General features: G+C 43.3%; 2 protein-coding genes across 2 annotated transcripts; both read left to right on the top strand.

Moving 5' to 3' along the window:
• Positions 1–2,655: 2,655 nt before the first annotated feature.
• EAF01_010634 (uncharacterized protein) lies at positions 2,656–6,196 on the top strand (the record flags this gene model as incomplete). Its single annotated transcript, XM_038918891.1, has 2 exons — positions 2,656–2,947; positions 3,002–6,196. 2 exons carry the CDS (start codon positions 2,656–2,658, stop codon positions 6,160–6,162), a joined length of 3,453 nt encoding a protein of 1,150 aa, XP_038765594.1. The 3' UTR covers positions 6,163–6,196.
• Positions 6,197–6,680: 484 nt separating this feature from the next.
• Positions 6,681–15,359, top strand: EAF01_010633 (uncharacterized protein; the record flags this gene model as incomplete). The annotated part of the gene is made up of 1 exon (XM_038918890.1): positions 6,681–15,359. The coding sequence occupies one exon, from the start codon at positions 6,681–6,683 to the stop codon at positions 15,330–15,332; it is 8,652 nt and encodes a 2,883-aa protein (XP_038765593.1). The 3' UTR covers positions 15,333–15,359.
• Positions 15,360–15,844: the final 485 nt, after the last annotated feature.

Here is a 15,844-nt window from a genome sequence, read left to right as displayed (position 1 = left end):
AGGCTACTAGATTGGATTGGTGTATTGCATACTTTAGGATGGGAATGATGATAATCATGTGTCTATATATCTAATACTATTACTCGCTATAAATATACTCTTATTAACCCAAAGGATCTTTCTTCCCGATGAGAAATTAAGAATTAAATCTCTTCCTGAGATTCTTTTTCATGTATACCTACCTAGGTATACCTACCTAGGTAGGTCCTACTAGCATATAAAGAAAAGAATAAATCCCGTTCTTCGATTCCATGAGAATCACTAAATACTTATTTATTAATCAATCAACTGGCTATCTTCTGACCCATCTACCTTTTTGGAGGGGACTGTAGATAGGACCTCTTGAGTGAGAGTTTGCGGTGGTTTTCTTCGAATGAACTATCTAGCTAGTTTTAGGAATGAAAGTTGGGGGTAAATGGAAAGAAATGTTAGAAGCTCTTGGAGGATAGATGGAGGGGATATGGGTAGGTAGGTGTTTGGTTCAGGTTATGGGTGATGGCTTTTCTAGGAAAAGTATGATGGGTATTTGAATTATCTGATTGATGCTAATGGATGGGAAAGGAGCGGATATGGATGTGGATGTGTGTAGATAGATAGAGGGCTATGGAGATTTGGAAGAGGGGTCAAGTGGTGAGGGGGTAGGTTTGTGGGGGTATGTCAGTAGAAGATGTTTTTGGGGGTGGGGTTGGTGTGAGGAGATAGATTTTTTTTGTAGGGGTGAGAGTTTGAGATGGATGGATAGATGGATGGATGGATGGGAAGGAAGGGGCAACTTATGATATTTAGGTAGGTATAGAGAGGTGGTGGATAGTTGATTTGATTAGGCGAAATGATGGGTTGTAGTTGATTGATCAGTTTATGTATGAGGTATGTAACTTGGTTCATTGGTTTTCTTTCTTGATGAATGAATGAATGAATGAAGAGTCGAGTTTGCGGCAGTCAACATAGTATAGAATAGATGATGGTATTAAGCTAGGGAATGAGTTGAGATGCTTAGGTACCTAGGTAGGTATAATGGATTTGAAATTTGAGATGGATTCGGAGGGTTAGGGTAAATGATGCTTGGTGATTGGAATATTTTTGGTTAGTTCTGGAGAAAATAGATTTGAGCTCGATATGTCTAGTGCTCAGGTAATTGATTGTTGAGTCTGTTTGCCGGTCAAGTCAATCTAGTCAATGGTGGACGTCAACTGAACTTTCCCATCCCTTGACCGAAGTCTTCGGAAATGATGATATCACGTGACAAACCTACAGCTAACCGGAAACCAAGTCTTGAAGGGAAAGAACTTGCTGTAGGTAGTGAAGATGCTTCCTTTTTATTCATTCTTTGGGAACACGAAGGCTGGCGCCACAAACACGTGAAGAGTGGATCTATTCTTGTCAAATAAGAAAATAGTGAGATGTTTTGGCATGTGCTTTGGGGCTCCCTTACTTCTCAACTACTATCAAGATCATAAGTGAGATCTGGTAGGTTCACCGGAAAGCCAAAGCCATGTTGCGGAATGCGGGAGGATGGAATATGATTCAGGGGAGGTTAGAAGGTTGATGTCAGAGGCGTGGGGGAAATTTGAGGATGTCGGTTTTGGGGTACTTTGCGATCATTTCTGAGTGTACGCGTGGTTTTCAAAGCTTGGTTTAGAGCAGTCTTCTTGCATTTTTGATAGTGATGCGGTGAGTCTTTGGAATGCGCGATTTTTGTCGTTGATGGAGTGGTGGCGGCGCCTTCTAATCTTGCGAGGGAAAGGTAGGTAGCACTTGCTTGCTTAACTTTGTCGTGCAATTTTTTTGTTTACTCGAACTTTTCCTCTTCTCCTTTCCTTTCCTTTTCTTCTCATCTCTTCATTGTTTGTCTTCAAGCATACCAACGAATTGCCATGATTTTCAATAGATATTTCCTTCTCATGCCTATCAAATGGTATTCTTCTTTCCAAGTACTTGGCCCAGACTGTCCTATCCTTCATGTGGCATTCTTTTGCCGTTTTCTAGATGCTCTACACCAGCTTTAATACTTCTAGATTTGAAACATATCTTAGGGAGGACCGACAGACCTTTCCTATTGGCGCCATAGCTTCGAAGAGGTGAAGAATGTACATCCATTTCAAACGTTTCTTGGCAAGTAAACAAGGTATGAAATCACGTCAAAATTCCGAATACTGCTACGACGGTCTATCGATATCGACTATTTTATGATGCTGTGCTAATTTCATCAGGGCTGTACGAAATGTTCGCTGTATTCAATATCAGACGATACATTGATTTGTTCGATTACAATACACAATGAAGTCGAGTGACTTTTAGGTTACATGTTTGAAGTCAAATTACACCAGAATTTAAGGACTGTCATTCGATATCACATTCCAATATGGGAATCTTGCCAAACTCTACCCATTCCTTGAATATTCTTGTCATTAACTTGTATCCTATGTCTCTGACTTTATCGTCTCCTTGACGCGAGAAAGACGCCACCTACATTCTTCCCAGTACCATATTCAAAAACAAAGCTTACATTCTATATATTCTTCAATTCCTTGAGAAGTATTCTTTTACAAACTTTCACGTCGGTCTTTATACAGAAGTCAAGTATTTGTTATTTTCAGACATTTCGAAGCCTCAAATATCATCTACTCGAGTTCACCCAGACACTACGTCAGGACCATGCGTCCCACTTCACTTCCAAAGTGCCTGCTGCAGGTTGCTGCTTGTGGTATTGCACTCATTACTTTCGCTCATGCGGTACCAGCTACTGTTTATTCAACTGTCACTCGTTATAGAATTTCAGTCGTTCCACAATATACGACTTATACTGATGTTTCTTTTTCAATTCTTACTTACACTGCACCTCCTTCAATTCATACCCAATATGTTACAGCCACAGAAGTTAAGCGTAGAACTACGACTATCTTCGATGGAACAACAACTGTGATTGAGCCGGCTTCAACTGTATTCGGTGAGTACCTTGAATACATTGGTCAAACTATGAACCCAATCTAATGATGAATAGCATCCGAATGTGGTAGCACCACACAGTCTTCTTCTGCGGCCCCTTCATCGGATATTCTTAGTAGTTCGACTGTATCTTCTGAATTCACTTCATCTTCTGGTTTCACTATTCCACCAGTTGACAATCACAATTCTGGGTCTTCATTTAATACTGAAGTATCAGCGACTTCAGTTCCACAGGTCACTTCCGAGCCACCTATTACAACTAGCGAGCCTACAGTAACACAAGTTGTCAGTACCGAAGAACCGGGAGTTACAACTCTGCCACCTTCGGAACCAACTCGCGTTTCATCTGCCGATACACCAGCTGGTACTTCTAACGCAGTGGACTGTTATTCAGATGAAGAGGGTACTGGCTTTCCATTGGCTCCACCTGTCACGGATAGTACCGATCCAGATACTCACGATACAGTCGGTCACTGCGTTGAATTCTGCTCTACAGACAATGGAGGTAACCCATTTAGATACGCAGCAATTGGGCCAGGACACTGCTATTGCTCGAACGGAAAGCTTGAAGCAGAACCAACCACCGATTGTTTCTATCCTTGCCCAGGCGCTTCGACACAAATATGTGGGGGAAGTCTTTCACCCACCAGAAGACTCAGACGTCGCGCTCCTGGAGATGCGATTATTGTTTACGAATTGGCTGGATATGTTTTTCCAACATCAGTCGGTCCTACAGATGTCGGTCCAAGTGAAACACCAGTCCTTAGCTCAACGAGTGAAATCATTGCCACTGAGGAACCTGGTATCACTTCTACAGGAATCCTTCCAACGGAAACACTGGGCGCCAATTCAACGACTGAAATTATTGTCACGGAGGGACCTGGCGTCACTTCTACAGGAATCAACACCGAGGGACCAGGGTTCACGAGCACTACTGATGTCATCAATACTGAAGAATCTGGCGCGACAAGTACATCCGCAGTTGTGACTGAAGAGCCGGGAGTGACGAGCACCTCGGCAGGTATCGTAAGCACGAGTGAACTGGGAGCTACAACGACTTCGGAAGTTGTTAACACCGAAGGGCCAGGCGCCAGTAGTACTTCGGAAATTATCAATACTGAACAACCGGAAGCTACTAGTACCTCAGCTATTGTCAGCACCGGGGAACCAGGAGCTACAAGTACTACTGATGTCGTCAATACTGAAGAGCCTGGAGTCAGCTCAACAGAAGCAGCTAGTAGCACTGGCAGCGGTATTCCACCTGTCAATAATGTCGGATCTGGCACTTTAACCACTACAACTACTACTTATGATATTGAGTCTACCACTGAGGTATTTACCGAGCCAGGAGCAACTACCACCTCCGAAGCCGAAGAAACAGGTGCTAGTGCAACTTCGGGAGTTGATAATACCGAGGAACCGACTCCTATTACAACTTCTGAGGTCGTCAATACTGAGGAGGCAGGGGTCACTACAACGTCGGGAGCTGTTATTAGTACCGATGAACCAGAAGTAAATACGAGTTCGGAAATTGTTAATACCGAAGGCCCTAGTATTACTACAACCTCTGGTCCGGAAGGGACTGAGAGTTTGAGTACCGAGGGACCTGTATTTACGACGATCTCGGAGGTCATAAATACCGAAGAGCCACAAGCAACGTCAACTACAAGCCTCGAAGAAACTGGGCCGGCTACTAGCTCAACTGAGATCATCAATACTGAAGAGCCACAAGCAACATCAACTACGAGCCTCGAAGAAACTGGGCCGGCTACTACGTCTTCTGGGGCTGTAGTCACTGAAGAACCAGGAGTTAGTACAACTTCCGATGTACCTGAGGGCACAAGCACTGGTACCGGCATTCCACCTGTAAACAATGTAGGATCTAGTACCATGACAACAAGCACAACAATTGAAGGACCTGAGTCTACTACGGAAGCGGGGTTGACTACCGAAATTGTAGTTACGACGACTGCTCTTCTCTCAACAAGTGAGGAAGGAGTATCATCTACAAGCTCTTCCCCATCATCTACATCTATTGCACCTCCTTCATATAGTTATGTATGCGCAGGTGTCCCAAGCCTGTTCAATGTAGTCATTAATGAACCTGGCAAACCAAAACAATGGTTATCACAACTTAACTATCCAGATAGTGGAACCGTTGAAGGTACATGGGGCTATGATACATTGCCGCCCGTATTATCAAGCGCCCAAGCAGCTCGTTTTAACATTGGATTTGGCAACGCTTTCCAAGCGAAACGTCATTCTGATAATGCTCCAATCTCAGCTGCTGTTCGTTTGACCGCTTTAGGATCTCCTCTTCAACTTTTCACTGCGGACCATATTTCAGACAGCATGAGAGTATTTACTGCTAGTATTGGGGCAGATTGTTCACTTGGCTTGGATATTCCGAACACTGGGGACAATATTCTGGCTATTTGCAGTGGTATATTCACTATTCTGACACCAGCTAAGCAAATTCAAAGGGGAGATGCATGTACTCAAGTTCGAGCTTTCGCTGTTGCAGTCAATGGACCTTCATCAACATTGTCAACAACCATTGCTTCACCTACAGAATCAAGCACAGGATTAATCGGCACTGAAGTATCCGAAACTGGAGCTTCTTCTACTCCATTAATCGCAACAACTATACCATCTGGAACTTGGGGTCTGATGACAGGTACTTCAACCTTCTCGCCTATCACATCTTCAACTTCAATTGCTGGATGTCCTGTTGCACCATTTTTCAGAATCCTGGTAGATCAGACAGGTATGCCAGCGCAATATCTATGGGATCCTGTCTCATTCGGTGATGATGCTTTATCATTCACCACAGATGCAGCACAGAGTTTGACCTTTTCATTATCACCCACTACTGGTCAACTTCAATTCAATATTATAGATTTCTTTGGAAATCCTGTATTATTGGCATCTAATCAAGATACTCACAATGCTGGAAATGAAGCAATTTTCTTCTCTACTGCTACCAAATATCAACAGCTTGGTTACCAACCTGTTGTAGCATCTATCAATCCAGATTGTTCCATTGGTTTGACATTACCATATAATGCGGCTAATATTATACAAGCTTGTCATGGATCGATCTACTTGATGTTATCACCTGGAGCAGTTTGTGTAACTGTTTCATTGCTGATGTTGCCTTTCGATCCTTCCGCCACAACCACGGCTGTTGGATCTACAATGTCTTTTTTAGTTTAAGTTCGGCGAGTCTGGAAAGCCCCCCCGTTACTTCGACTGAAGTCACTCTTTCTTTCTCATCAGTTGTCTTTTCTAGCGGATCGCTTGCTACCAGCTCGCCCGACTTTACGAATAAACCGTCCGGGGTGTCCAGTTCGTATTCTTTGATATCATCTTCATTTTCAGATCAGTCAGTTTTTACAACTCAAGGAACTGCCACTTCTTTGACGGTCGGTTCCTTCATTAGCTCTTCAGCATTCGATTCACCTAGTAATCTCGCCACAATTTCTTCTTCTATTATTAGTTCATCTTATCCATCATTTACTTCCGAGTCAATTTCTCAATCCGAGTCCGCTTTTCTATCTCAAACTCTGCAAACTTCTTCTGAACAAGAATCCCAAGGTACATCATTGGCTTCTGATGTCTTCTCTTTATCGACTCTATCGTCTTCATCCATCATTCAAAGCACAATATCCGAAGTCCTCTCTTCATATGAATCTAGCTTGGCATCATTTTCGGCTTCTCAATCTTCTGGATTCATGACTAGCTTCTCCAAAACTTCACTCTTAAGTTTTGAACCCTCAGAAACTCAAGGCACTGCTATTACATCCGTTTCGAGTGTTGAATCTTCGAGCTTCGGAGACGGAACTTTCACTAGTATTCCACCCGTCAACAATGTAGCTTCTGGCTCAACTACAACGACTGAGCAAAGTAGCTCATTTGCTTTGGAATCAACATCCCAACCTGAAGTTATTTCTACTTTTGTGTCTTTGTCTTTGTCCGAACCATCATCTTTGCCAGAATTCACATCTACTTTGGGGCCATCATCTTTGCCTCAAATCACAACTTCTTCCGAGTTGAGTGAAACATCGTCTCTGCAAACATCTTCGAGCGAAATCCTAATTGGGTCTTCTGCTTTAACTATTGAAGGTTCCGGCGTCCAGACTGTAGGCTCCTTGACAAGTTCAGAGAATACTTCCGAAGCACAAGAGACAATATCGAGTTTTGAAAGCCAATCATTCATTTCGACTTCTGTGTTGAGAACTTCTATTACATTAACTACCAATATATTACCAACTTCGACAGGGCTTTCGAATACAGAAAATTCATCAACTTTTGGATTCGAGTCCTCAACAGGAATACCCTCCAATTTGGAATCAAGTACAGTGATCAGCCTACAATTGTCTTCTTCGACTGAAAGCCTCGAGTCCTTGATCATAACTCAGATCTTATCCACGAGTACTATTGTGTCTTCTGAAAGTGGTTTCCAATCGTTTACAGGGACATTAACTCCATCATCTAGAGCTGCAAGTAGTACAGCTATTTTCTCTTCCCCGGCATTGTCAATCATCCCTTCGAACAGTGAACAGTTGAGTACACTTGAAGAATCTAGCGGTGTTTTGTCTACCAGGCTTGTTATTAGTTTTCCCGAATCCGTATCTTCAAGTATAGAAACAACTGTTGGGATAACGAGCACTTTCGTAGGATCACCAAGTCAATCTTTCGAGGCCTCAAGTGATATTGGATCAATTACATTTATAGAGTCTTTCATCAGCACTACTATTGTTATCGAATCAAGTATCGAACCGACTCTCGGGGCTACCAGTAGTTTTATAGGGTCGCCCAGTCAGTCATTTGAGATATCTAGCAATATTGGATCCACGATACTTACAGAAACACTGGCTAGCACATCTCATTCTATCGAACAAAGTTCATTGACTTCTGAAAATAGTACTGGCATTCCACCAGTCAACAACGTAGGATCTGGAACCATGACGACGACGATTCAATCCACAGGTAATCTCACAACTGATCTTGGTTCTGTTATATCTACGACTGGTTCAATCGAATCCAGCTTGACGGAAGGCTCTAGCAGTACTCTCATTGCAATTTCGACATCCACCGGGTTTGGATTTATTACTTCAACACAGATATCGGAGATTTTGTTCGACAGCACCAGCCTTGCACTCACAAGCAGTATTGAATCTATTGTCTCCACGATAGATTCAATCGAACCAAGTCTATCTGAGGCTACTAGTAATGTCATAAGTCCTATCCAGACTTCCACGGGCCTTGAATTTGGTACCTCATCACAAGTACCGGAGGGTATATCAGACAGTGCCAGTCTCATCTTCACAAGTAATGTTGGATCTTTCATTTCTACGATAGCTTCAACAGAACCTAGCTTATCGGGAGGGATTAGTAACACTATAGGACCTATTGAATCATCTACAGGTATTGAAATAGTTACCTCGATGCAAGAGAGCGTCACTTTCGAATTCACGAGCAGCTTTGGATCTGTTATTCCCACGGTAACTCCAATTGTTACATCCATTGAGCCTAGCTTGACTGAAGTCCTCAGTAACTCGGTGAGTACTTTTGGATCAAGTACGGATATCAGTCAATCAGTACAACTTTCAGAAACCTCCAATTTGATACCCACATTTACAGGCACGTTCGAGGTGTCGGTTTCAGAATCAGGTCTTGGTAGTACTGCCCAAATTACCTCCGAATCCAATTTGGTCCAATCAAGCAGCTTACCAGTGGCAACGAGTGAACCTTTATCCTTGACAACGAGCGTTGTTAATTCGTTAACTAGCTCAACTGAAATTGCTAGCACATCGGAATTATTGAGTGGGGAATCATCATTGATAGTGACTAGTAGTTTGCCAGTCATCACGAGTGAATTCACTTTGATTCCGATATCCAGTTCGACTGAAATCATCACCAGCTCAGGATTGCTAATTGAAGAGCCGTCATTGACGTCGTCCAGTAGCTCACAAGCCATCACCAGCGAAGCGAGTCAATCCAATCCTGAAAGTCTTTTCTCCAGTACAATTCAGATCGTCACTGGTAGTGCCTCTGAGCTATTTACTTTGGAGCCATCTTTCTCTTCGGGAGCCGCTAGTATACCTAGATCTTCGACATCAGTCATCTCAATAGCGCCTTCTACGACAACCGAAACCATTGGATTGGAGTCTTCCGCTACAGAACCTTCACTCATATCATCCAGCGGTTTCGGACAGCTTTCTGAATCTGTTAATTCTGCTTCTGCAAGCTTTTCGGGTACCGAACTAACTTTTGGTAATGGTATCGGACAAAGTGGTAGTCTTTATACATCCACCATTAGCTCTGGCTTTGCAACTTTGACTGAGACTGCTGTATTGAGTACAGAAGCTACTTCGACCTTCTTACTTGTGTCTTCCACAGGGATTGAAACGAGTGATAGTGGCTCTACAACTTTGACTAGCGCGATTCTATCTACCATAGTTTCTGAACCAATTGATAGCACTTCTTTGCCTGTCTTAGAATCCCAATCGATTGAAATATCGGTTACTGCTACACAATCTACGACAATTGAACCTTCTAGCCTTAGCAGTACACTGGAAACAAGCCCTGTTATGTCTCCTCCCCAGTCATCAACAACCGAAATTGGTGTTAGTACTTCATCAGTGGTGAACAGTGCTTTAGAAACATCGACTGGTAAATCACTGGGAGAGTCAAATACTTCCGGGTTGCTTGGAATTTCGACCAGTATCCTTGAGTCCTCAGCCGTCTCTCTATCTATACTAATGACGACCATTGAGATTATCACAGATTCTGCTCCTTTACAGTCAGAACCGGCTTCATCTTTCACAAATGTATTGACCCCAAGTGGCTCTTCAGCAGCATTAACTAGTCTTTTCTCGGAGACTACGAGCAGCATATCGAATGAAGTTACTACATCTGCAGAAAGTAATTTGATATCATCTTTTACGTCTCAAGAAACTAGCAGCAATGTTTTCCAGTCACCAATTCCATCTGGTTCGACAACTAATCCCCTGGATATTTCATCATTGCCTTCTGCCGCTTTCGAGACTGAGAATATCAGTGTTACTCAATCAACGATAATTTTGCTCGTGGAAAGTGAAACACTGCAACCTTCAGAGTCGGTCGCTGCTTCTAGTTTCATCCAAACTTCCAGGCAGACCACGCCACCCGAGAGCACGTTGCTTCCTTCTATTAGCATGGGCAATTCGGAAACAAGTGGTATATTATCGACACCTATCACATCAATCGCCCTCAGTAGCACGATTGAGCCCTCGGTATCCACATCCGATGGTGCTCTTAGTGTTAGCTCTGGATTGGGTGAATCTCTTGTAGCTTCTTCGACCTTGACCAGTTTGGATTTTGCTTCAATTTCGATACAAACTACGCCTGAACCAATATTTGGGATTTCTACGTCGCTCAGTAGTCTCGAAGAGTCTCTGACGGCTGCCATTTCTACAAATTTTGGAGTATCCAGTACTGAACTTCCATCTGGTACTCCAACGAATTTTGGAACACAGCTTTCATCCAGTGAACTTGGATCCTCAATTGTTTTGATAGCCTCAAGCACAAGTCTCATCTCCATACCTTCTGAAGGAGGTAGTATTGGCTCATCGGGTATAGCTATCGGTGAAAGTACTTCTCTGGCAACTACCGAGGCTTCCTTATCAAGCGGTTTGGCGGCTACTTCAAAAGGTCTATTATCCACTTCAATTCCGTTGGAAACTTTAACGCTACCTGCGAGTGCCATTGATACTTTATCAATTACTGAAATTCCGAGCGCTCTATCAACGGCAGCATCATCATTCTTGGAATCTAGTGTATCATCAACGCAAAGTTCCGCTTCCTCAAGTCCATCGGCTTTCTGCGTGGAAGGTACAGGATCTAGCACCGAGGATAACTCTGACCTCTGTGAATTTACTTGCAACTTTGGATTATGTGCAGATCCATGTACATGTACTGCATATGCGTTCTCAGCGGTCGAACCTCCACCCGAGACCAATACTCGTGGATATGCTCTTAGGAATTTTGATGCCGAAACATACGATCCACTCTGTGACTTTGCATGTAGTCATGGGTATTGTCCTCCTGATACTTGTACAACTAACTCGGATGGCTCTGCTATATCTTCTATTTCCGTTTCACCAACATCATTCCCAACTTCCTCGGCGGCAATCCCATCAACTTCAATTGAGAACTCAGAATCCGATCCAGCGTCTTCATTCCAACCTTTATCGACAGTCACTGGGTCCAGCACTGGAATTCCACCTGTAAACAACGTTGAATCTGGTAGCGGGACCTCAAGTATTTTCGAAGCTCAGTCAACTAGTACCTTGGAATCTTTTGCAATATCGATAGATTTTACGACCGAAATATTAACCAATGGAGCAGGTTCTTCAACCGTTTTTGGTGCATCAAGTGCCACTTTGACCTCAATAGCATCTGAGTTATCCAGTAACACTGAAGCAGCAATAGGATCGGTGGTTTCAAGCAGTATTGAATCAACTGTGATCAATTCTGCTGAAAATTCCGCTGGTTTCAGCACGCCGATCCAATCATCTCTACCAGCCTTTACTAGTGGAATCTTAACCACTTATACCTTCAGTGATGAGGTCATTACTCCATCTATTGCAATTAGTACCACGTCAGAAGCTTCTTTATCAGTGTCAATTGGTGGAACCGAAACTTCTACGCCATTCAGTGATGAAGTCATAACCCCCACGATTGCTGTTAGCACTACATCGATTGGATCATCTGTATTACCATCAAATACTGGATTTGAAACTTCTTCTACTGCTTTTAGTGATGAAGTGACCACTCCTTCAATAGCTACTAGCACTGTACCAGTTAAATCCATTATATCGGCTTCGAGTAATGGTATTGAAACGTCTTCAGGCCCTTTCAGTGAGGAAGTTAGCACCTCATCTATTGCGCCCATTTCGACGCTATCTTCTGGCTCCAGTATTGAAATCATATCCACCAGTAGTTTTGGACCTATAAGTTCATCACTATTACCGGAAGTGACAAGTATGACAGACGCAACTTCAGAATTCCCATTAACGACTGGTACAATATTCCAATCTTCAACCGAGGTGGTTGATATCGAGACTTCATTGGGCTCAGGGTCCTTGCCAGCTACCACTTCATCTCCTCCAAATGAATTGTCCTCAGTTTTGAGTCTGTCTACCAGTGAATCCGGTGCCATTACCACTTCAAATACAGGTATAGAAACAAGTCTTGGGCCTGGATCCTTGACCCTTGATTCTTCATTTGCATTAAGTAGTAGCATATCAACAAATGAAGTCACTTCCTTGCCTACCGAGGCGAGTCAAACTTCCAATGGCCCAGGACTTGGATCTAGTCTTGCTACTACATCAAATCCGGGCATAGAAACGGAATCCCAACTCGGTACTTCAGCCCCTATGACTTCATCTTTCCCAATTGAAGCTTCTTTAAGTGCCAGCACTTCAATCCTTGAAACGAATTCGGCTCCTGTGTCAACGAATAAGATTGAATCCACTGGAACAACCGTTCCAATAGTTGGAAGCCCAGGGTCCGGAACTTCATTTGGAGCCTCAGAAACAATTAGCAGTACTGTAGTGTCGTCATTAGTTACGGAAGTTGGTACACTGACGAGTGGATTCTTAATTTTACCAACCGAGGTCTCTACTAGATTGAGTGGCTCAAACATTCGAACAAGTCTGCCTTCCGAGCCTAGCTCCACTGGTAGTGTCTCAAGCACTGCACTCCAATCTACATTGAGTGCTGAGACCTCGGGAAGTATCGGTGGAGTAACTGAATCTTTGATCGAGACTACCGGTGTTTTGAGTAGTACTGGCGCAAGCACGATTGAGTCTACGAATCCGACTGAGACTTCTATTGCTTCCCTAAGTTCCGGGGTTGAGAGTCAATTGCTTACCCTAAGCATTCCTGGTTTGTCAGCACTTCCGTCTACTTTAGTTGGAAGCTTTAGTCTCGTCGAAAGTTCCGGAATTATATCAATTCCGTCGATTCAGTCTACTGATTCCATCGTTGAGACTCAATCACAGACGGCGATCATTTCCAGCGAGTCCGAAGCTCCATCAAATTCAATCCTAAACCCTGGATCCACAATAGCTTCATCTTCCGAAATTGAAAGTCTATCGGCAGCACCAAGTACCTTACCTTCAGGAATACCCTCCAGTACGATTGGAAACTCTCTGGTTTCTTCAGTCCAGTCTGCTCAATATTCATTGCCTGTAGTTGAGCCTTCTGTAGCAGCTCCCAGCAGTCTCCTTTCTTCGGAATTATTATCCCAGCAGCCCCAGATATTCTCCATTGCTTCGATAGTACCATCATCTGCGTTCTCACAGTCTGAAGTTTCTTCGACCGTTGAAGAACTATCGACTGTCGGTACGCTCATTTCTCTCTCACCCACGCTTGCTGGATCTGAGATCTCTTCTGAGCTTGTTCTGAGTACAAGTTCAGTTGCTGTCTCATTCGAGTCGTTTTCCAGTAGTTTTTCCCAGCCTCCATCATTTACAAATGGAGAAGTTGTCACCAGCTCCTCGGCTGCTGAAGCTAGTAGCACAATTGGTAGCGGTATTCCAATTGTTGGAAACATTGGCTCGGGGACTTCCCTTCAATTTTCAGCTTCCGAAACACCTCTATCTGCTTTGCCAAGTTCATTGACATCGGAATTTGGTCCTGTAAGTTCTGGTCTTGTGATAGTTTCAAGCACGGTCATTTTGACAGTTGAATCACAGACTTCGGAACCTATTTTGTCTTCTTCCACTTCCTTGGGAAATACAGCGCCTTTAGAGACTTTCGTTGAAACCTCATCTTCGATACCCGATCTTATTTTTAGCTCAGAGAGTACACTTACAAATACTGGAGGATCACAAGCTATATCTTCGACACAATCACTTGCCATTAGCTCAGCTATTGGCTCAGGGTCTCAATCTAGCTCTTTACAAACAACTTTCGATTCTGAAGTTTCGAATATTAGCACTGAGCAAATTCTTCCTTCCACTGGAAGTCCTCAAGCTATCCCAACCACGCAGCCTTTATCCCCTGCTACCCTTTCGAGCACTGGAATTGCAACTGAAGATCCCTCGTCAACACAAGGTATATCATCAGTGGCAACTTCAACTCAGCTGGGTGAAATTTTGTCGACGATTTCCAGTTCACAAACCGCGGAAATATCTTTATCAACACAACAAGGCCTCTCTTCAACAGTCTTGATTGAACCATCTCAGCTAGCTGTATCTTCCGACTTGGCTGGGACTGCATCATCCGAAATCTTAAGTGCAAGCGCAACAATCACAAGCCTTGAGACTACCGTGATCCTGACAGTGATTTCGACGTCTTCGTCTGATTTTGGTTCCGAATCTGGATCAATTACGGCATCGTCTACTACTGATATACTAGGCTCGATCGCTCTAAGTCTCTCTGCTTCGGCTTCGGCCTCTCAGATAGATTCGGGATCTTCAAGTAGTTTAGCAAATCCAGGCTTTGAATCAACCACGATATCAAATTCAGAGTCTGATTTGCAAAGTACAGCTTCGTCCTCAAGAACCAATGAATCTGTACTTCCTATAGCATCCTCGACAGAAGGACTTCTAGGTACATTCGTCCCAAGTGCTTCTCAGACAAGCTTTGAAGAAGTTACATCTTCAGGCAGTATTCTTTCAAGTGACTTACCATCGAGGTCTTCCTCTGCTATCGGATCGCTCTCAATCTCCAGTGAATCTGGAACCAGTATACCTCCCATCAACAGTGTAATATCTGGAAGCACTAGCACCAGTACTGCCTTTGAGACCACATTGCCAGCTTCCGAGTCTCAGATATCTAGCACTGAGCCACTATCTGTGGCCTCCAGTACACAAGGTTTAACAGATTCTAGCAGTCTACCTCTTAGTACAAGTACAAATCCATCGCTCTCGACCTTTGAAACAGGGATTAGTTCTAGTACCGAGTCAGTATCAAGCTCTGATTTTCCTAGCATAACGATATTCATTTCAACCCCCTCGTCATCGAACACACTATCTGGTGCCTCTGCTAGTGTAACGTCGTCATTTGATTACATTGGCTGTTCTAAAAACTCAACGGGCACCCTGGACGGTCCAACAACATACTCATCGAATATGACACCAGCTATCTGCTCAATAATTTGTTCCGAATATGAATACTACGCAGTTGAGAGTGGAGTTAAGTGTGTATGTGGCGATAACATAGAGTCAGGTGGTATCTTGTCAGCTGCAAATTGCACTACCCCTTGTGGTAAAGGTAATGGTACTTCGTCCTGTTCATCAGCATCCGCATCGGCTAGCGCCTCTACACTGGTAACAGTACTAAGGCCTAGAAACATTGCAGCCACGGGAAGGTATCCGAAGAAGTGGTAAAGGATAAATGGCGAAAATTTTGTTTAGTGTTTTGGTTTGTGACAGCAGGCATCAAAGTGCTGGGCGTGAGCACTAGTCTCATATATAGTTTGATTAGTTTTCTTATTTTATTTCTTTTTATGTCAGCAGTTGTGATTGTCGGTTGGTTGGGAATTAAATGTATTCGTTTTAGATGTAAGAGATTTTGGAGGAAAAATGGGCGGGCGAACGAGTGGTTGGAAATGTTTATCATTGGCTTTCTCTGAATACATGAACTTTTGTGTGAGATCTTATGTTTAGAATGATACGAAATTTCTTTCACTTGATCATTCTTAATGTATTGTGAGATGTTTGTAACATGCAACAGGATGAGATACACTTGCGAATGAGAATGTAAATTTCTGAAGAGTGGACCTCATCATACAAATGTATTGTTATGGTTCTTAGAGACTCAATCTATTCCCAACACAACCATGTGCCCTTGACAAAATCTAGTCAAAATCCTTCGAATATAAACATCTCCCGTAAGAAAC

The sequence above is a fragment of the Botrytis porri genome (assembly GCF_014898465.1).
Source record: "Botrytis porri strain MUCL 3234 chromosome Unknown BPOR_017, whole genome shotgun sequence".
Classification (NCBI taxonomy): Eukaryota; Fungi; Ascomycota; class Leotiomycetes; order Helotiales; family Sclerotiniaceae; genus Botrytis; species Botrytis porri.
The sequence above is the reverse complement of the archived record's forward strand: the minus strand, read 5'-3'. Positions and strand labels throughout refer to the sequence as shown.